At 42.5% G+C, this 22,460-nt stretch overlaps 1 protein-coding gene and 1 long non-coding RNA gene across 13 annotated transcripts in view; one reads left to right on the top strand and one right to left on the bottom strand.

Annotated features, from left to right (window-relative positions):
• The window catches only part of LOC112547465 (uncharacterized), a 116,363-nt gene that overhangs the window by 19,647 nt on the left and 74,256 nt on the right, over positions 1-22,460 (bottom strand). The window lies entirely within an intron of this gene.
• Positions 1-22,460, top strand: part of TMEM108 (transmembrane protein 108) — a 270,991-nt gene that overhangs the window by 229,316 nt on the left and 19,215 nt on the right. For 8 of the 9 annotated variants that reach the window (XM_006133144.4, XM_006133142.4, XM_075921906.1 and 5 more), the window contains one exon: positions 16,202-17,320. In XM_006133144.4, coding sequence (XP_006133206.2) covers positions 16,202-17,320 — 1,119 coding nt within the window. Of the gene's footprint in view, positions 1-8,922; positions 9,373-16,201; positions 17,321-22,460 lie in introns of those variants that run through there. The other variant, XM_006133145.4, reaches the window with a different exon arrangement.

Genomic DNA, 22,460 nt, shown 5'->3' with positions numbered 1-22,460 from the left:
CAATACTTCTGAAGAAGATGGGGGCTAAAATGGATCACAAACTGAAGGAGTTAGCAATGTGATGCAGTTGCCATAAAGGTTAATTACGCTGGCATCCATTAACAGGAGTGCTGGATGTAAAATACGGGAGTAGCTGTCTCACTATACTTGGCACCAGTGAGACTTCAACAGCTGTACTGTGCTCATTTCTGGGTGCCAGATGTCAGGAAGGAAGTGGACAAATTGAAGAGAGGCCAAAAGAGAGTAACAGGAAACCTGATCTTTGAGGAAAGGTTAAAAAAACCTGGGTATGTTTAGTGTTGAAAAAGATGATAGGCGGGGGAGGCTGATATCAGTTTTCAAATACAGGCAGTCCGCGGGTTACGTACAAGATAGGGACTGTAGGTTTGTTCTTAAGTTGAATTTGTATGTAAGTCAGAACTGGTACATATTGTAGGGGAAACTCTAGCCAAACATTTCTCCAGAGCTCAGTTTTATTCTCCCACACCTCACTTCCCTCAGTCCTTTATTCTCAAGCTGAGGTGTCTGCTGAGAAAAGCCGCTCCACGTCTCCCTGGTCTGCTGGGGGGAAGCAGCTAGTGCGGGGTTGCCTCACCCCATTTGTAAGTAGGGATCCGATGTAAGTCGGATCCATGTAACCCGGGGACTGCCTGTATATTAAAGGCTGCTATATAGAGTACAGTGATCAATACATTTTTCTCCATGTCTCCTGATGGAGGGATGAGAGGTAAGGGGTTAATCTTCAGCAAAGAAAATTTAGGTTAGACATTAGGCAAAAATTTCTAACTATAAGAGTAATTAAATTCTGGAATAGGCCTCCAAGGGTGCTTGTGAAATACCCATAACTGGAGGTTTTTTTAAGAAACATTGGAGATGGAAACTACCTTGTAGAGAGAAGATATTTTTCCACAACCTTCACATGAGAGACCTCTGTTCTCCCCATGATGTCATATTATGTGAAGATAAATGTCAAGGTCATAGGGAGCTCAGACATAACAAAGACTGAAACACTGGAACTTGAATGCTATCTAATTGCTGCTTCTTTCAGTTCTTACTAGAACTCCTCTTCCCTAACCTTCACTCCAGGGCTTCATCAAGTCGAGTCCTCTCCTTATGTACAAAATCCTTTTTATAAATCTAATGAAAGCAATTATCTGCCTGGAGATTACTTCCTCTCATGTTTAGTTCATGGATTTCAAAACAGAGCTGGAGAGAGAAATATTACTGGCAAATAAAATGATCATAGCTAGCTAGCTAGCTAGCGAGAGAGAGAGAGCACGAGAGAGAGAGAGAAACAGACCACATTGAGACAAATGTAACAGTCCATAAAGGAATCACTTTCTGTGTGATATAAGTCAAGGTAAATCAACTATGCAAGGTATAGCTCTCATGTTGTGCAGTCTAGCCAAGGATTAATATAATTGTGCTTGATTTTACAATCCTTATTGAGCCCAAACTCCTAGTAATATCAATGGGAATTTTGACTAAGACCTGGCGTATGCTAACCCCCGCCATCAATCTAATCTATGTCATTTCAGCTATGCAAAATAGTGTAGCTGAAGTCAACGTACTTTCTGCAGCATCGTGTGTGCAGTAAGGTTGGCTTGGGCTGTTTTCCCATCAACATAGGCTACTCTACCCATTCTGGTGGAGTACTGGCATTCATGAGAGAACACTTGGAGTTTGATTTTTCCCTGGTGTAGCAGAGATAACCCCTAAGATTTGGAAACGATTTCTTTGAACATCTAGTTTTCTCCCTGTATCAATGAAATATTGTTCTCTGTAGCGTGTTTTCTGATGCTTTGTATAGTCTAGTTTTAAAATGTCTCAAGAAATGAGATTTCTACTGCTTCCCATTAGAAACTATTTCCCCGTCTAATAGATTTCATCATTAGAAGTACAGTCTGATTTTTCTTTTTCCTTGTTTCTTCTATTGCTCTTTTATGTATCCCTTTACTATAACATCCTAAACAGTTCCTTACTCTGCGTGAGAGCTGTCTCATCCAAATATGTGTTGGCATTGTGTTTGCCTTTTATTTCAAGGGAGACTCCTTAAAATAGTTTTAAATCCTAGTATGACCCTCCTATTACTATAAATGAAATTGATAGCATGGCTGAGTCAGAATTTGTGACACTCAGTAAAATCCTTCTTTAAACACAGTCCCATTTTAGCTTTCTAACATGCAGTGTGGCTATGTATGCAATTGTCAAAACGCTTCATAAAGTCATGTGACATTGATAGTAAATCTTAGGAGCCAAAGTTTGTACAGTCACATCAATTGTATTTGCAGCACTAAGTGCAGATGAAAGAAAAGCCAGCTGCACAGCCATTCTGTCTCCCTTGGCAACAGCATCCTGCCAACAAGAGAGCTGCCAACTAAGGGTTGAAGAGGGAGGGAGGTGAATTACAAAATTAGGGATGGGCAAACAATGTGTAAAGTGGTAGCAAGATGTTTCTTGGTCTGGATGCAAATTCAGATTTCTTTGAAAAATATTTTTGCTTGTTGTTTCTTTTTGCATGGTAATATCAAAAATATCCTTGTCCCCATAGCTTTTTTTTTAATAGTGTCAAAATTACCAAATGACAACATCTCTGTGCTATAGGATCATATGATTTCACCCACCATACGTGTAAGAAATCTGTAGTAAGTTATTCCTTACTGATTTAACAAATCCTCTAGATCTAGCTTGTGTTTTAATGGCATGTGCCTGTTTGGTATTCTTGTTGCAGTATGATGGTAAACCAATACATGTGCAACAAAATTTTAGACAAGTATTGAGTTCTAGAAATTGGTAAACAATGATATTTGGATTCAGATTGTATTGATCATTAAGTTTTATTGGTTAGATGCCAGTTATAAATCTTTTTTTTATTCTGTGTATCATCAAACAGATCTCTGAAACATTAGCTAACTGTCTATACTTTATATGCTTTAGAACATCCAAATCCTGAACTTATAAATAAATATTTGAGAACTGTAAAACTGTCTCAGCTCTCAGAGGATGATGTGGCAGCAAATTTCTGAAGAGGAAGCTGAAGTTGTAATTAAGAATTTAAAATTCAATAAAGCTCCAGATCCCACTGGACTTTCTGCAGTTTTATAGAGCTCTAAAGAAAGTAAGTGTTGGTCCATATTTTAACTAAACCATGTAATGGTGTACCTTAGGGGAACAAGACTTCAGATTTGTGGAAAGAGGCAAAAATTATGGTAATTTTTGAAGCACGAGATCACTTTTTTAATTTAAGTGCAGTCCAAGATCTCCCTTAAACCCAAATACCCTTGCCCCACCTCCTTTGTGCCCCTTCTCCGAGGCCTCGCGCCCCTGCCTTTCACCAGGCAGGGGCAGCTGATTGGGGTGCAGGCTCTGGTCTTGGATTATGGGATTTGGAGTGTGAAAGGGGCTCTGAGCTAAGCTTGGGGCAGGCGGTTGGGGTGCCAGAAGGGGTTCTAGGTGCAGACTCTGGAAGGATGTTTGAATGCAGGGGTGCTCCAGGTTAGGGCAGGGGCTTGGGGTGCAGGAGGGGGTTCTTGACTGGGGTAGGGTTTCAGGATGTGGGCTGTGACTGGGCACTGCTCAGGTGGCTCCTGGTTCGTGGTGCAGCGGGGCTAAGGCAGGCTCACCCCTGTCCTACACCACCACTCCCAAAAGAAGCCAGCAAACTCCATCCCATGTCCTGTTGTGCCTCCCACTCTGCTCTCTAGAGATAGGATAAAGGGTGGGAGAGGGGGCACCTTAACATCAATGCCCCTCTTCTCCCTTCCCTGCCCTGCACAGCAAGCAGGAGGCTCCCGGGGGTGGAGGGAAGGCAACTCCAAGGCAAAGGGCAGGAGATGCACAGCAGTAGTGAGGAGGGGCAGCTGAAGTGCTGCACTTGGTAGCCTCTTGGCCAAATCTGTCAGGATCACTTGTCAAAGGCTCCAAAATCTACCAGTAGATCCCGATCTAGAGGTTGGTGACCACTATGGTACAAAGACAAGCCTGCCCCTTATCCTCTGTTTGCCTTGGCAATGCCGCCTTTTGCAATAAATATGAGAAAGTACTCCTTGTTTGGGGGCATCAAAACATGCTAAAAATTATGGAACAGGTGCCTTTGCAATTTGGACTAAAATAAATATGAATTTTTAGGAATTAATATTCCCCAAAGGTATTTACATTTAGATAGGTCAAGGAATTTTTAAAATATTTAAAATTAAATAAAAAAACCCTTGGAAGGATGGAACAAATATGAAATTTCTCAACTAGGCAGGGGGTAGCCCTGCTGAAGATGAATGCCCTCCCAAAGTTATTTTTGTTTCAGTGCATCCCTGTTGGTATTCCTATCACAACCTTAAAACATGGCAAGGTGTGCTTTTAAAATTCTTATGGAAACATAAAAGACAATAGTGGAAGGAAGTAGCTTTCTCTAGTTTGCATCCATACAAACAGGAATAAGACTAGACCCCAAATTTATAATAACTGTTGGGTTAAAAAGAAATTAAATCATGAATAATAATAATAAAACCCCCATTCTTCCAAAACAACTTAGCAGCTTTGGACAGAATTTAAGTCTCCTATCACCCAAAGTGACCCTTCCTTGTGCGTAAGAGCTGATATTACTCATTTTAGACAAATACGCCCAGGTCCTGCTCTGAAATCAAATAAAACAAAGAACTTATATTTCTTCTTTGAATACTTGCTCATGTCCATTCCTTGTTAGGTGTGTGCATGCTGCAGGGCACTGTTGCTGAGATTTTTCCCTCGGTGGTATCCATTGGGCTGACTCTAGTGCCTTCTTGTGCCACCTGCTCATTTGTCAGTATGAGTGGAGCTGCTAGCACTGCACTCTCTCAGTTCCTTCTTACTGCCCATGACAGTTGCTGGAATGTGTCTGCTTGCTTCGGAATGGCGATTATTAGTGGTTTCTCTCAGTTTCATAGTTTAATCTACAATTTAGTTTGTGTATACAGTGTAAATATGTTTAATGCCGCTAGTCTCATGAGCTCAGACCTTGTGCCAATTGTGGCAAGCCAGTGCTTGTGAATGACACATGCTCCAGGGCTGGGTCTAGACTGGCAAGTTTTTCTGCAAAAGCTGCTGCTTTTGCGGAAAAACTTGCCAGCTGTCTACACTGGCCACTTGAATTTCCGCAAGAACACTGACGATCTCATGTAAGAAATCAGTGCTTCTTGCGGAAATACTATGCTGCTCCCGTTCAGGCAAAAGTCCTTTTGCGCAAAAGCTTTTGTGCAAAAGGGCCAGTGTAGACAGCTCAGATTTGTTTTGCGCCAAAAAGCCCCGATCGCGAAAATGGCGATCAGGGCTTTTTTGCGCAAAAGCGCATCTAGATTGGCACGGATGCTTTTCCGCAAAAAGTGCTTTTGCAGAAAAGCGTCCGTGCCAATCTAGACGCTCTTTTCCACAAACGCTTTTAACGGAAAACTTTTCCGTTAAAAGCATGTCCAGAAAATCATTCCAGTCTAGACGTAGCCCAGATGTATGGAAGAATCTCTCAGGAAAGACCTCTGCCAAATTTGTTTGAACTTTAAAGTTCAGAACAGAGTGATCAGACCAGGAAGCTGCTCTGAAACCAGCTCTGGAACTTGGTGCAAAGTGCTCCTCCGCCAATGCTTTCCATCCTGGGTGCTGAGGAAGAAGCACAAAAAGCAGCGCACTGATAGAGGGTGCTCGCCAGTGCCAAAGAAAGGCAAGCAAGGGGAAGACAGTGGAGTGCAATGGGTGTTGGGCTACTCCTCCACCCCTGGTCCCATGGCAGCACGGATGGCATCATCAAGATCACTGAGTCTAATGAGGGACTCTTGGCCAAGGTCAAGAAGTCATTGCGGTGCCAGTGGAATTGCAGTGCCCTTAATCCCACAGGCCTTTGCAGCTGCTGGTTTCATGGTCTGTAAACAGGATCAAGTGTGGTGCACTGAGCTCCTTCCCCACACTGGGCCCACTGGCTCCTTCTAAAGGCAAACCAACTGTTCTGTTCTCTGCATGGTTATCCCTGGCCAACCATTGGTCACAGCCCCTTAGTACCTATCAGATGCAGTGAGAGATCCAACTCCCTCATGGTCACCTAGGGAAGATTCTTCATCTGAGTTTGATGCAGAGCCCTATGTTTAATTTAAGGACCACTGATGCAAATCTCCTATTGGTACCTGGCCAGGAGGACAGTGGCCATTTTAGAACCTTTAAGCAATGCCGCTGGTATTAGGTCCACCCCTCCCACCATTCATATTTGGTTGCTTCTCAGAGGCAGGGCTCCTGTTCTTCAATGACTGACACCAGACCCTGACTGCAGTACCAGTCTGGGTACCGATTTACAAAGTGTTATTGAGGCTGAAGAAGAGGGAGAAGCCACTCCTCCGGCACTGGCCTCTTCCTCCTCCTCCCTGGATGAGGCTGACTTGGAGCTGAGCAACTCACTTCTCCAGGATCACTTCAGGGTTCATCAGGAGCTTCTAAAGCAAAGAGCAGCAAGCTGGGGCATGAGACTGAGGTGCACAGGAACCTTCTCATAGCCTCATTAACCTACTGGCTGCAGCAGCTACATCCAAATTGGTTTCTAAATCATACCCAGTCAGGCTGTATCTACACTCATGCAATCTCGCGCAAAAGTGGCTGCTCTTGCGCAAAAACTTGCTGCCTGTCTACACTGGCTGTGTGTTCTTGTGCAAGTAAACTGATGTTCTAATGTATGAAATTAGGGCTTCTTGTGCCAGAACTCTGATGCTCCCGCTCAGGAATAAGCCCTCTTGTGCAAGAGCTCTTCCAGAAGAGGCCAGTGTAGACAGGCAACATGAATTTCTTGTGCAAGAAAGCCCTATGGTTAAAATGGCCATCAGAGCTTTCTTGCGCAAGAGAGCATCTACACTGGCACGGATGCTCTTGCGCAAAAGCACATGCCAGTGTAGACGCTCTCTTCTGGAAGAGTTTTTGCAGAAGAACTCTTCCGCAAAAGAGTTTTTGCATCAGAATGCACCAGTGTAGACGTAGCCAGGAAGTATGAATGGCTGTACTCTTCCTCCTCTCATCCCTGGGTCCCTCATCAAGTGAAAGGGACAGATGGGGCCAATTGAGCACTACCCTGAAACAGAAAAATGCAGAGAAACGTGATCTGTTTGGGAGGAAAGTTTACTTGACAGGTGGTCTACAAGTACATATCTCAAACCAGCAAGCCTTACCGTGGAGAAACTATGACTATTTGTGGGACTCTGTGTCCAAATTTAAGGACTCCATGCCTCCAGACTTAAGGCATGAATTTTTCTACCCTGTTAGAGCCTCTCTACAGGGGGCACTGTACACACTAGACATGGTAGCCAGGACACTTGCCTCCATTGTCACCATGAGATGGTGCTGTTGGCTGTAGTTGTTGGGACGCCTTTAGGAGATCCAGTAGTCTATCCCTGACTTCCCTTTTGAAGGCTGCTCGCTATTTTTGGAGTAGGCGGACAGGAGACTACACACACTGAAGGTCTCAAGGTCTGCACTGAGGTCCCTGAACCTCCATGTTCCAGGAATTTCAAAAAGGTACATCAGACCTCAACCACCACCACACTTCTCAGCTCCATCTCTGAGACAGGACCCCGTATAAGTGAAAAGAGAGAGATTACAAGGGCAGTCAGCCACTTCCATTCATCTCAACTTCCTAAACAGGGTCACACAGGTACTCCAGGACCAAGCAGGCTTAAGAAAATCCATGGGTGTATCAGTTTTCACTTCAGATCCTGCCTCCCCTTTATTTTTGGATCAACTGTCCCACTTCAGCTGAACATGATCTCACATAACATTAGACTCAGCGGCAATATTCCCTCTATTTTTTTCTCATTTATGTGCAGAATAAATTTTATTATGTGCACTCAGTGCCTACTGTTCCAAATTTCTTCCTCTCCCAAAACAGCAAGAATTAATTTTCTAAGGAAACTGAGGAAAGCAAACTGCTTGAGCTATTCCAGCATCCACAGCAAGTGAGTAATGACTTAGGCTGTGTCTAGATTACATCCTTCTTTCGACAGAAGGATGTAAATTAGACACTTCGAAATTGCAAATGAAGCAGGGATTTAAATATCCCATGCTTCATTTGCATAATCATGTAATGGCGCTCTTTCGAAAAAGCGCACTTTTGAAAGTAAAACCACGGTCTAGACGTGGTTCTTTCGAAAACGGCAGGCCTTTTCGAAAGATCCTGTGATCCTCAGGAGTACAGGATCTTTCAAAAAAGCCTGCCGTTTTTGAAAGAACTACATCTAGATTACAGTTTTTCGAAAGAGCGCCACTACATGATTATGCAAATGAAGCATGGGATATTTAAATCCCCACTTTATTTGCAATTTCCAAGTGTCTAATTTACATCCCTCTGTCAAAAGAGGGATGTAGTCTAGACCCAGCCTGAGACTCTATATCCGGACTTTGACTGGCTAGGATTATCTCATGACTGAGACCCAACTAGGTGCACACTGACCAAGAGCCAAATTTTATTCCTGATTCTTTTGGGGGAAACACTTAGCTTATATGTGAAAGTAGGCCAACATTTGTGCTGCTTCAGGGGATTCTTCCATTCACCAATTCTTACTGCTCAAGTAACATGGGGAAAAGAATATTACCAAGTTGGCATTAAAAATCAGGAGGTTGATCTGTGTTTTCAGTATTTAAAAATATGAAAGTGATAAAATATAAATCATAAGCTTATCAACAAAGACAATAATGTGAGGTGTTTTGACTGTGAGGAGAGAAAAATAATAGGATCAGCATTTCATTTTTCATATTTTTCTCTGACAAGAATTTTAATAGTCCTATAAATAATCAAATGAAGGTGTAACTATTCTTATAGGTATAGAATCAGGAGCTAGGTTTGTAAGATCCATTTGCATGCTTAAAGCTAAATGATATATCAGAGCAAGGGCATTGCCTTGAAACAGCAATAGACAGTCTCACAAGGACATGCAGCTGTGAAGCTTGTTGCTGTTTTGTTCTCAGCAAACTAGAACAGCCTGTGATTCTGTGTAGCATTTGAATAGAACAGTGCCAGACACACTGTATTTGACATGATGGAAAGGCAAGCTGGAATACCAGCCAGCCATTCAGTCTGCTTGCTGAGAAAGCAAATGGCTCAATAATAATAAGCATTCTTTACATTTGCAAAGGTATTTCATAAAGGAGCACACGCTCTTTATTTTACATCGCTGCAAGACACGCCTCCCTAGTCTGTGTCTGTCTTCATTCCTCCAAAGGAATTCCAACATTTAACAGCAAACTCCTCAGCAGAACTAGATCATTCACTATGAGATGGTAGCAGCTTTTTTTTTAATATTGAAATATGAGGCTTCCAAGTGTACATGATGTGAGCAGGTGAGGATGACTGCTGACAAGTCCAAATGATATTTTCAGGTAAGTGATTCCCTAATACAATCACATAAAAGTCATCTTTTATTTTTCTCCTCAGTAATTACTGTGGTAGTAGATTGTCAGTGATCATTTTCATAAGGGTCAGAAGTCTGCATGTATTTAAATTAATGGGTATTTATAGCATTTCTAAAGCACTTATTTACGATAGTATCTCTCTGCCTTTCTGTGCAGCATGAAAATGAATGAGAAGCTGCCTGTTCTGTAGCTCTTCCTAATATTAGTCTTTTTGTAATATCTATTGTTTATATCGCTTGCAAATCTAAAATTAATTTTTGCTTATGGAATAGACTGACTTGAAGCCTTTGATGGAAATATTAATTTAAATTGTTAAAGGGCTTGGCATAGTTGCTTTGTGTAAACTCTACAGCGGATACTTACATTTTCCTACTCTGTCCATTGTCTTCTGGTTGCTCTTTGTTTCTATATGTGATTTCTAAAACTTCTGTTCAGATTATTTGATTATATTGCTGTTAAATTAATTGTATTCCTTTGTTATTCCCGGTGTTTCATACATCATAGATTTTAATCAGACCTTGAATACAAAAGTAGAGGTTCAATTCACAGAGAAAAACATAAAATATTAATTGCATTCCCCCTCTCTGCTGACCAACATACTGAAGAAATTAGAAAATAACTTGTAACACTTGAGAGATATTGCATAAAGATATTTCAGATTTCATGTAAGATGGTGTGAAGAAAAACAGCTCATGTGGAAGTAGTCTACTTTTTTGTGTGGTCAATTCCTCCATGGCTTAGGGTAAATGAAATTATTTAACCCTTTGCTTGTACAAATGTAATTCTACATTGTTTATATGGCGATCCTATCACTTATTTGAAGTATTCATGCAGCATGTAAACAATAAAACATATCAAAATATGTTACAGTTACATCAACAAAAGTAATATAATCTTACTGGGGTACAACAGTTTCCATATTTTAAAAGTTTTGCTACTTTTGTTGTAGTTGTTAGCTGAAATGCATGTGACAAGATACGAGGATAATGCAAAAAGGCTCTCACTACCAAATGCGTTATTTCAGATGTTTTAAACATTTTTTTCTGAGTGCTGCCTTCACTATCATGTAGGAATTCAAGAATGTTAGAGGCACAGTAAGGTTGACGCACACTGTATTCTGCCCAGGCATACATATACCCCACTATATGGTTTCGTAGTGTATTGGGGCTCTTCACATTCCTGTTTGTAGAGCTGTTCCTTTTGCTTCATTTGCCCAAAGCAATCTGAGCGAACATTCCTGATTTCCCACAACAAAAATGTTTTTCAAGCATGGCTCAATGAGGCTCCGTTTGTTCTGCTGCTTGGTCTAAGGTGGAGGGCCAGAATGAGAATCTTTGCTTCCAGATTTGTGAACTCTTTGTGGATAATCATTCACCATGAAAAATGTTAACATGGGGCTCAAAACTTTCCTGTCCAATTAGGCTTTAGTCTAAAGCCCACTGAAGTTTGTATAACATTTTGTTGTCTAAAGATTCCATCTAAGTGTGAGCTGACTCCAGTAAAGTGCTCAGACACTCATGTATGGTTAATAAGCTGTTCTTTACTTTTGAAGAAGGTACGTACTGCTTACTGCTAGTAAAATGTCTTGTGCAGCCTCAGGCTGTATTAACACTTTCGCAGAGCCCCAATCCTCCATGTAATAGAGTACTCTTAAGATGGGTTTGCAGGGACAATGGACAGCACAGGAACCATATTAGCATGGCTCCACCAGAGCTGTGCTAACATGAAGCCAGGAGAGAGTACCAAGAGAATGGAGGCTGAAGAGATCTAGCAGCTTAGATATCAAAAGAGCTAGGAATTCCAGGGACTGAACCCCCAGCTTCTTCTGACGGGGAGAAGGCAGGGTATTACTTCCCCTCTATGAAAGTATTCAGAAGACGCTCCAGAACAGTGGCTCTCCAGGATCCCCATCTTACTTCCTAGAATTTAGTCTGGGCCTCCCTCACCTAGTAATGGGGAAAAAACAGGGTGATCACAACCCCTTGACAGCAGTTGGCATCATGAGCCCCAGGCACAGACCTCTGCTCTAGAGGAATGCCATTCTTCCACACAAATATAAAGTAAACATGCTCCTTTATCTCTTCCTGTGAGTTTTTCCATGGGAGGAAGCAGGCTGAGCTTGAGTAAGTATAAATTTGGCCTTCTGCATTGAGGATTTATCAATATTTGGTCCACTGAATGCACTGAATCTTGGTAAAGACTCTTAAATGCACATTGGTTTCATCTACATATACTTTTACTCCACTATTTTTCATAGTTGAGTGACTTAATTGTGTCACTCAACTAGTTAGAGCAATGTGTTACAAAGAGTGTTGTGCAAAGAACACAGTGATGCTGTTCACACTGCCAAGAGACGAGATCCATCAACATTGTTAGGCTTCAGGGGGTTTTAACAGAACCATCAAATTATGCTCCAGAGCTGAAGTTTTATATATGAAACTTACATCTGGCCATTTCTGAGCATGAAGAGTGCAAAAAGAAAACAGGAATTGGTTATGTGGATTTCCAGTCCCTGGTTTCCTCAGGCTGCTTCATATGCAAGATACCTGTATGCACCTGCTTACTTTTTTACATATGTGAGCAGTCAAATGAGCCTTATCATGTGCATAGAAATACATGTGCTTAAATCTTTATAGGACCAGGACCTAAATGCTCCAGCACCTTTCAAGATAATAGCATATTCAAAATGTATATTTAAACAAATTTTGTGCCTTCAAGTAATTATTTTTCAGATTTGTCAGGACTCTCCTCAGTTGTCATGTTAGGGTAACATCACATTCTTCCAACTGATCTTTCCTTACATTAAAATTATATTATGCATAACCTCACATCTAAAAATACTGGAGGCCTTGTGTAAGTTGCCTCAATGTTTTTTTTAAGTGTCTTACATAGAAGAGATGGACTATCAGTAAAGATGACCTATTTTTCCCACTTAATCATGAATAGCTGCTAAAATCCAGAGTGAGTCCTCATTAAGCTATGGTTTGATAACTTTCTGTCTGAGCATCTGAAAATTATAGGGACAGAATCTATCCCGATTTACACCTTGTGAAAGTCAATGGGAGTTCAGTGTATGACTGCATTTTGTGCTTTCAAACATATCCTCCCCTCAAAAATATAACCTCACTTTCATGCTCTAGTTTTGTTGACTGCTTTCTTTTGTCACAGCTCATAAATAGTAGCTTTCATTTCTGCACAGGGACACTACCGTCTAGTTTTGGTGTCGTATGTTCATACTCAAAGCAGTCTTCAATATTTTAGCAGTGTGTGTAGATGCAATTGTACGTACCATGCATCTGACCTTGATAAAATAATGGTTCGTGTCCACAGTGACAAAGTCCATGGCGTTCAGGTCTGTGGTATGGCAAATAGGAGGGGACATTTAGGATATGTCTACATTGCAGCTGGAAACATACCCTCCCTCCGAGGCAGATAGACATGACTCAGGTTAGCAGTCTGAACAGGGCTGCAGACAGGGCAGGTGCCTTGGGCGCTAGCAATTTAAAAGTGCCTGGGGCTCCAGGTCACCACCACTGTAACAGCAGCAGCTAGAGCCCTGTGCACTTTAAATGGCCACCGGAGCCCAGAACAACACAGTCTGGGTGGTGCTGAGGGTTGGATTGGGGAGGCCTTGCCACCCAGCTCCACCCCTTCTGCCTGAGACTCTGTCCCTTCCAGTGGGGCCCAGAGCCAAATCCCTCACCTCTTGCCCAGGGCCCAGTGAAGTCTTTCACCCATCCTGAATGTGACTCTTGTGACATGGGCCAAGTACAGACCCAGGGAGTAAGACAAGCTTATACTTAGTTGGCCAGCCCAAGTCATCTCCTTGCCGCACCAGCCACACTGCTGTTTTTAGTGCACTAGCCAGAGTATAACGTGTGTGCATGTGTTTTCATCTACCTGGGCTGGGAGGCACACTTCAAGCTGCCGTGTAGCCCTACCTGTAGTTTTAATGAACATTTTAGTGTATGGATTCCCATGAGTGGGGGGGGCTGATCATTGCGATGCATCATATTGTCTGAATCCCATTTTAGGAAGTCAATGGGTACAGACACCAAGTATCAGTTCTGTCACAGCCACTGACTTGGCTACAAAGGTTATAAATCCTAATGTCAGGCAACATTGATTCATAATTAGCTTAATAGACAGGGGTGTATGTTTTTGGAGAAGAAGGCCATTGTATACAGCATAACTGGCAACTGTGTCCTTTGTTACAAACTAAAGAAAATCCTGAAAAACAATCCATGGAGGATGATTTCTGTACAGGCGAGGGTGCGGCAGAAAGTTGTCACCAAGAGTTATATAACTCCTCAGATTGTCATAATACACTTCACCTTATGTATTCAGAGCATTGACTCTTCATTTTTATGAAATATCTCCAGCATCCAAAACAAATCTTTATTCTTCCCTCTTTTAAATTGTTATCCTGTAGCTACTTGTCTTGGCATGAAGTTTTAGACATACAATCACTGGACTGCCTTGACCTCAGAACATGTGCTGTCAGAAAAATTTCTCTGCATTTCATTGAATTGTGCTCCATGGGTATTCCTCTCTGTTGGAAGCATCTCATTGATCTACAGTAGTTTATTTTCACTTTGACCAAATGTCTTGCTAGAGCACATTCTTTCTGATTTGTGGAAAAGAGCAAGATGGCAGTTTGTGGCTTATCTGTGAAGTTTATTTATTTACTTTATTTCAGAAGTGAAAAGCATTCACTAATCTCGCTGTCAGTCACTAAAACCTCCTGAGTGATTTGTATTACAGCCTTATGCATTGTCTCAAAGGGGTAGCCAGGTTAGTCCGTATCTGCAAAACCAAGGAGCCCTGTGGCACCTTGAAGACATACAGATTTATTTAGGCATAAGTTTTCGTGAGTAACAAACACTTCATCAAATGCATTGGTCTAATACAATACATTGTATTATCAAGTCAATTTGTTGATCTCCTGGATACACAGCCATGCATATCTGAAAGTGCATGAGTAGGGGCTAAAGCAGATTAGGGTGAGAAACTGCAATGAGGCAGTTCTAAACTATATGACTTATGATCAACTTGTGTGGTAGGATAGGAGAAGAAGTGCCATTCCTTTGATGGTTGTTTGGGGTGGAGGTTCTGTTTAACGTATTATTTTCTGTTTAACTTAGTATTAAGTAGAAAATACTTAGCTCAGTAGGTTGGTTAGACTATGGAGACTTTCCCCTCCAAAAAAAAAAAACAAAACACTGGTTCTAATGCAGACCAGTTTAGTACTGCCATCTACTGGTGGCCAATGGCCTCTTTAAAATGAATTGGTTTTTCAGCGCATGTCTAGTAGGCAGATATCCACAATGCAAATGACACGGCATGAGTGTGGTTCTGCAACCTGTAGTGATGTAAAGGTACATCAGCAGAACTGGGTAGATGCTTGTACTGTTACTGTTATCTGGATTAGAGATAAACAGAAGAATTCACCATGCCAGTGTTGTGAATCTGGCACTCTTCACAAGCTAACAGTCATTTATGGGGGAGTAGGAAGAGGAAGGGTGTAAGCCAACACTCCCTTCCCCCAAATTCCACATGAAAAGCAGAGGAAATGAAAATTCTAACAGCCATATAAATGTTAAAACAGGTTTGATTGTACTGGGTCCAAACTGAAAGCCTGACAATGGTAGCTTCTGAATTTGCCCAGGTGACAGCATTTGAGTGTTTTGCACTTCTGACATGGTAGATAAAAGGCAAGATTTTCAAACATGACCAGTGATTTGGGAGCCCCAATTTTCCTGTGCCCAACTTTTGAGACCTTGAAGAGAGCAGATTGTGAGAGAGTGCAGAAAATCGAACCACTCAAAACTCAGAACTCTTTAAGGCATCTCCAGCTGGGCACCTAAAAGCAAACACACCCTAAATCACTACTGATGTTTAGCAATCAACCCCAGAAGACTCACAACAATGGGGTACAGCTGTTGGGAGGGGCCTTGTGAGCAAAAAGAAACTGAAAATGTTGTTTTAATTGCAACCTTATAGTGATACACTCTAAAACTTCTATTTGCCAAGCACACTGGACACGTGGGGGCAGGGGAGGGATCCCGCCCCACCAGCTCCCTCTGTGCACCTTCTCATTTTCATCTTTTTGAAGAACTCTTCCCATCGCCTCAACCATATGTATATGTTAGGAGTTTTGAGGAATGCCTGTTCTCCCTTCTACCACATGTCTACCACAGATCTTGCAGCCTACGAGGAGGCAGATTAATGGGGCTTTAAACTACCTTTGCATCTCCAGACTCTGGGCTGCACCAGGAATTAGAGTAGCTCATTTATAGCACCCTCCACAGGCGACTCTATGGGTGGCAGCATGCCCTGGAATCTACATGCTCCACCCTGTCCAATACACATCTCTCCTATACCCAGCCCTGCACTTTGCCTCTGTGATAGGGCTTGTGAGAAGTTCCTCAGAAGTCAACCTTACAGCTGCCTTCTTGAGTTCCTGCACTGGAGAATCCTCCCTCAGTCAGAACTAGGGCTTTTAGAGCCTGTTGACACTCACCCCTTATTGATTGCTTAATGGAGGAGATGAAGATGAAAGCTAGTTATGAACTTTTCTGCTGCACTGTAACTTTATTATGCTGTGCTATCTTCCTGAGGGTCTCATTGCAATCTTTTTACATAGTGTATGCCATCCAGACAAATTATAGTGAACTAGCTTGTAAAATACCATAACAGCTTGAGTAAGGAAAGCATGACTACACAGTCGTACGGATTTCAGTCTGTCTGTCTCTGTGATTTTCATTTCAGTACCTTTCTCTGTCCTTTCCTCAAGGTGTTCTACTGATCTTGGCACTGACAGAAGAGCTGGTGTTTGCTGTTCAGATACTGTCTCCCGGTGTATCGTCATCTCAGGGCCTCCTGCCAGACACTACCACTATCACAGCCATGGGGACAACACCTCGACACAAAGGCAATCATATCATAGGACCTGTTCCCACAACTACTCATTCAACTCTTCGTTCAACTCACCCAACGCAGACGTCTGCCCCTTCCATTGACCAGAAGCAAGCAACCAGCACCCATCACGGTGGCCAAAAGGAAACATATCATTTATACAACCAGAGTGCTTTGTATTCAGGACAGACTCGCCCCAAGGGGAAAATATTTCAGATTTTCAAAGGCAACTTCACAGAATCTACAGAGCCTTACCTAAAGACAGCACTGCATTCTCCTTTTCCTAATCTGAGGCGCCCATTCACTAACCACCCATTTCAGCCCCCCGAGAGTACAGCCTCCAATGATCCCAATAGTACTGGGCCAGCAACTACTACAGACTCAAGCTCTTCACTCCACAGCAACACCTCAGAAGGCCTTAAAAAAGCAGAGCAGGTAAACGGAACATGGCTAGTTATGCAGCAAGCAGATCTTACCACCCCAACAGCTGGCCCATCAACTGATCCCAAACCCGTGTCCGTGCCTTTTAAACCCACACATTTTTATATAGGGGATATCCTGAGCAAAAATAACTCGTGGGTAACCTTGAGTCCAGGTACAAATGTACCTTTGTTTGCCAGCCCTGGAACTGCAACGATAGCAGGCCATTCAGTGCAGACCAGCTTTGAGGTCAACATTTCATCACCTACAATGGGAAAGGCTAAAGGAACATCCCTGACCCAGCATACCACGGTGAATAATGCTACTTTATCCAACAGTGCTCTCTCCACAGCACCCACCACTAGGCTGGCCAGCTCCATTTCAACAGCTGGTTCCACAGCAACAGGAAACTTCCTGAACAGACTGGTGCCTGCTGGAACCTGGAAGCCGGGCATGCCAGGGAATATTTCCCATGTCACTGAGGGGGATAAGCCCCAGCACAGAGCAACTATTTGTCTCACCAAGGTGGACATTGCCTGGATCATTCTGGCTATCAGTGTACCTATATCTTCATGTTGTGAGTTAATTGCTTTTCTTCTTTTCTTTCTTTCTTGAGATACAAGGTGTGTGCAAGCCCTGTAGTGCAAGTACTGGCTGGGGAGCTTAGCATTTGCAGAACAGTATAACACATTCATATAAAGGTAGACAGCAAATAATTTTTAGATAATTTTCACATTCTGAGATACAAGTAACCAAGACTAGAACACTGGACTCTCACCTCCAACCTACAAGCTCAGCACTTGAGCTTAAAGCTGTCCCATCCACTGGACAGTTCGCGGCAACTGCCCCAGGCTCTGGGCTTTGGAGGGTCCTGCATGATCCAGGGCAGCTCAGAGGATTAATGGGAGGGGGGGCTGGTGCCAGCAGCAGGGGATGGGCTCGCTCCTGCACTTCCCAGCAGTGGTGGGAAGCTGAATGATCTGTCTGGCTCTCAGCTATGTCACTTGGGGGAAAGGGTGGAACCACCCCATACTCACCCACAGGGGGGGAAGTGGAGCGACACAGCTGGGAGTCCGTAGAGTGGAGAGAGCTGGGGCTGGGTAACTCTGCTTCTCACCATCACTGGTGAGTGTAACCCCTGCTGTCAGCGCCAGGCCCCCCCCACTAATCTCCTGGGCCATGTCACTCAGAAGGAAGAGGCAGTGGAGTAGGGGTGGGGCAGGAGTGGCGCAGGGGCAGGAAGAGGCAGGGCCTGGGATGGAGAGGGCAGTTGTCCCAGGCCCGGCATGCCTCTAGCAACAGCATTGCCTGAGCTAAAGGCAAACTTCCCTTCCTGGGATTAGTCAGCAAGTCAGTTAAGCTCTCTGTGGCCACGTACTAGAGGTAAGGATGTAAAAGGTTAACCAGCTATCCAGTAAGCACCCCAGCTATGGACATGGCCCTACCATACCCAGTAAGACTTCCCCCCTCTCGCTGCCATGTGCCCACCAACAGTTAACTGGCTAAACAATATAATTTTAATTGTTTAACCACTTAGCTAGTTTGATTGATATTTACACCCCTAGCTAGAGGGGATCATAAATCACCCACTCACTCACACTGGGCATTGTAGGAATGCAAAGCAGGCTTATATTTTAGATATTTTCAATCAGAGATGAAAAATTATGCTGGTCCAAAGTCCTGGAATTTTTCTGTTCAGCCCTGGACCAGAACTTAAGGATACTGCTGGATTAAAGGGCCTGAATTGATACTGATTTTTAAACCTATCTTCTGAAATCCCACTTTTCAATAGCATGACAGTTATCACAAGCAGTTTGTGAGCTATTAGACTTTTTTTTTTTAAAAAAAATCACATCATTCTGATACTAGCTTTCTTTCTTTCTCCACTTTAATTCCGACATTGTTCTCTAGACATCAGATAAACCTAAGTTTGGAATCTTAGTTTTCAGACAATACCAAACATTCATTGCTAAAGCCCTGTCTACACTACAAGTACAAACCAGGCTTCCACAGCCAATTTGTGACCTTCTATTCAGACTCAATTATAACAAACATGTTGGAACTACATCCACCAAAAAGCTCTCTCACAATTCCAAACTCTATCAATCCCAGTTGTCTTTCTACTAAGTAACTAACCATATCAGTACATTCTAGGAAAGTCTAAAATGTTATCCCATCATAATTAACCATTGGAACAACTTGCCAGCCTTGATGGATTGTCTATCACTAGCAAATTTTAAATCAAATTGGATGTTTTTTTCTAAATGATCTGCTCTTATTTTTTGGGCAGTCCTATGGTCTGTGTTATACAGGACATCAGACTATATGATCACACTGGTCCCTTCTGGTTGTGGAATCTATGAATAATATTTCAGCCAGGGAAAGGGTGCCCTGACAGCATGCACAATGGAGGATATAAGCAATATGAGACAATACATTATGTGGTGCCCTAAAAGGCCCAGAGCTGAAAAGAAGGTTTTACCAAACTGGCATGGTTCCACATAAGCATGGTTAAGTGTGCCCATTGAAAATGCAAATAGAAGTGTGTCAAACAAAGGAATGTAAACAGAGGAGCGTAGGCTGCCAGGAAGGATGAAACATGGTTAGTGACCATCGTTCCTGAGTGTTAACCCTGTTATAGTCAAGCTACATTTAGACTTAATTTTGTTATTAATTACAAATTTGGTAGTGCGGGGCTTAATTCTGCCTGATTGCTAAAATAATGTTGGCATTGGAGAGAGAGAGAGAGAGAGAGTGTGTGTGAGTGAGCATAAGAAAAATATGATTTTTAAGAGCCTATATATCATGACCAGCTGAAGCAAGAAAAACTTATGTGGACCAGGAGAAATTCTGTCAGGACTTGGAAATATTTGTAAGTATCGGTCTTGAACTAGCGCACACACAAAAAGTATTTTAAAGCCCTGGATAAAAGATGTGACTGAGTGCTAATGTTAAGCAAAAACTAGAGTATTTTTAGAGGGCTTCTCAGTAGTTTCTTAAACCATTTTATTGTAGCACATACTGTAATATAATATAATGTATTTAAGCACATTTTTATCATCACTTATATAAACTGTAATTTCACCAGTCAAATATTGTACTAATTTGGCCTACATCAGTAACAGAGGGTAACGTTCTCAAATGTATAGAGTGATTTAGGAGCCTGAGTCCCATTGACTTTTCATGAAATCTAGACTCCTAAGGCCCAGATCCTCAAAGGTGTTTAGGAGCTTAACTCCATTGAAATCAGGCACCTAAATATCTTTGAAGATTTGGGCGTCAATCTACATACCAAAAATTGTGCTCTTGTAAACTACACTGATATAAAAAAGTGATACAGACCCCCTATGGTTGATGTAGTTATAGTGATGGAAAAGTGCATATTCTGGCACAGCTTATTCCCTATGCAAAGGAAAATAAAATATCAATATATGCACCTTTATCTTCACTATGCTAGCACCCCCACTATGAGATCAACTGATACATTAATGCCTGTATAATAGCAAAGAAACAACACATCCCTACCTCCCAGTCAGCTTCTGTACCAAATGACTAGAGGATAGCTAATGTGATGCCAGCTTTTAAAAAGGGCTCTAGAGGTGATCCTGGCAATTGCAGGCCAGTAAGCCTGACTTCAGTACTGGGCCAACTGATTAAGACTATAGTAAATAAGGGTATGTCTACACTACCCCGCTAGTTCGAACTAGCGGGGTAATGTAGGCATACCGCACTTGCAAATGAAGCCCGGGATTTGAATTTCCCGGGCTTCATTTGCATAAGCGGGGCTCCGCCATTTTTAAAACCCCGCTTGTTCGAACCCTGTGCCGCGCGGCTACACGGGGCACGAACTAGGTAGTTTGAACTAGGCTTCCTATTTCGAACTACCGTTACTCCTTGTGGAATGAGGAGTAACGGTAGTTCGAACTAGGAAGCCTAGTTCGAACTACCTAGTTCGTGCCCCGTGTAGCCGTGCAGCACAGGGTTCGAACGAACGGGGTTTTAAAAATGGCGGAGCCCCGCTTATGCAAATGAAGCCTGGGAAATTCAAATCCCGGGCTTCATTTGCAAGTGCGGTATGCCTACATTACCCTCCTAGTTCGAACTAGCGGGGTAGTGTAGACATACATGTCTGACAATTCTATTAGGGTATCTGAACATAATTTGTTGGGAGAGAGTCAACATGTTTTTTATAAAGAGAAATCATGTCTGACTAATCTACTGGAGTTCTTTGAGGGGGGGGGGGTCAACAAACATGTGGACAAGGGGCTCCAGTGGCTATAGCATACTTAGATTTCCAAAAAGCCATTGACGGGGTCCATTACCAAAAACTCAAGTAAATAAGTTGTTATGGGATAAAAGGGAAGATCCTTCTTATGGATTGGTAACTAGTTAAAAGATAGGAAACAAAGGGTAGGAATGGTATCCTCCAAAGTCTGTACTGGGACCACTCCCATTCATGATATTCATAAATGATCTGGAGAAAGGAATAAACAGTGAGGTGACAAAATTTGCAGTGGAAACAAAACTGCTCAAGATACTTAAGGATAAAGAAACTGTGAAGAGCTTCAAAAGGATCTCAAAACTAGGTGAATAGAAACAAAATGGGAGAGGAAATTCAATGTTGATAAATGCAAAGTAATGCATATTGGAAAACCATAATCCCAACTGTACATACAAATGATGGGGACTAACTTAGCTGTTACTACTCAAGAGAGAGATCTTGGAGTCATTGTGGATAGCTGTCTGAATATATCCACTCAACGTGCTTCAGCAAAAAGTGCAAACACAATGTTGGGAATCATTAAGAAAGGGATAGATAATGAGGCAAAGGATATCTTATTGTCCCTCTATAACTCCACCGTATGCTCACATCTTGAACACTAAGTGCAGATGTGGTCACCTCATTTAAAAAAAAGTTATATTGGCATTGGAAAAAGTTCAGAAAAGGGCAACAAAAATGATTAGGTGTCTGGAATGGCTGCCATATGAGGATAGATTAGTAAGACTGGGACTTTTCAGCTTGGAAAAGAGATGACTAAGGCGGGGGGGGGGGGGGGAGAGAATATGATAGAGGAACTCCTTGCCAGAAGATGTTGTGAAGACCAAGACTTTAACGGGGTTTAAAAAAAAACTACATAAATTCATGGAGGATAGGTTCATTAATGACTATTAGCCAGGATGGGTAGGGATGGTGTCCCTAGCCTCTGTCAAAAGCTGGGAATGGGCAACGCGCAATGGATCACTTGATGAAGACCTGTTCTGTTAATTCCCTCTGGCACTGGCAACTGTCAGAAGACAGGATACTGGGCTAGATGGACCTTTGGTCTTGACCCAGTGTAGCTACTCATATGTTCTTAACTATACTGGTACAAACTGCATGTACATCGGGCCTAAGTCAGTTTTTAAAATAGGATGGAAGTGCTTTTGAAAAATTATACCAAGATAACTTTTGTCATTTGGCAGCCTCCTTTTGGATAATTTTTAGTGTACAGATGTCCTCCTGCCAAGGCCCCTGCAGCATCTGCCCCCACTTGATTTCAGCTTCAACAGAAAGTCAGTAACTGTAAAGGGCATGAGGAAGGAACAACCTTCTCACACAGAAAGATGATCTCTCCGTGGCAGGGTCCAGGCACATAAATGGGATAATATGAGGAAACTTGCCCAAGCTGTACCTGCCGCATGGATAATTAGTCTCCAGCACTGGCCCTCCAGCAGTC

This window comes from Pelodiscus sinensis, chromosome 2 (assembly GCF_049634645.1).
Source record: "Pelodiscus sinensis isolate JC-2024 chromosome 2, ASM4963464v1, whole genome shotgun sequence".
NCBI lineage: Eukaryota > Metazoa > Chordata > Testudines > Trionychidae > Pelodiscus > Pelodiscus sinensis.
This window is presented reverse-complemented; position numbering and strand designations above follow the sequence as displayed.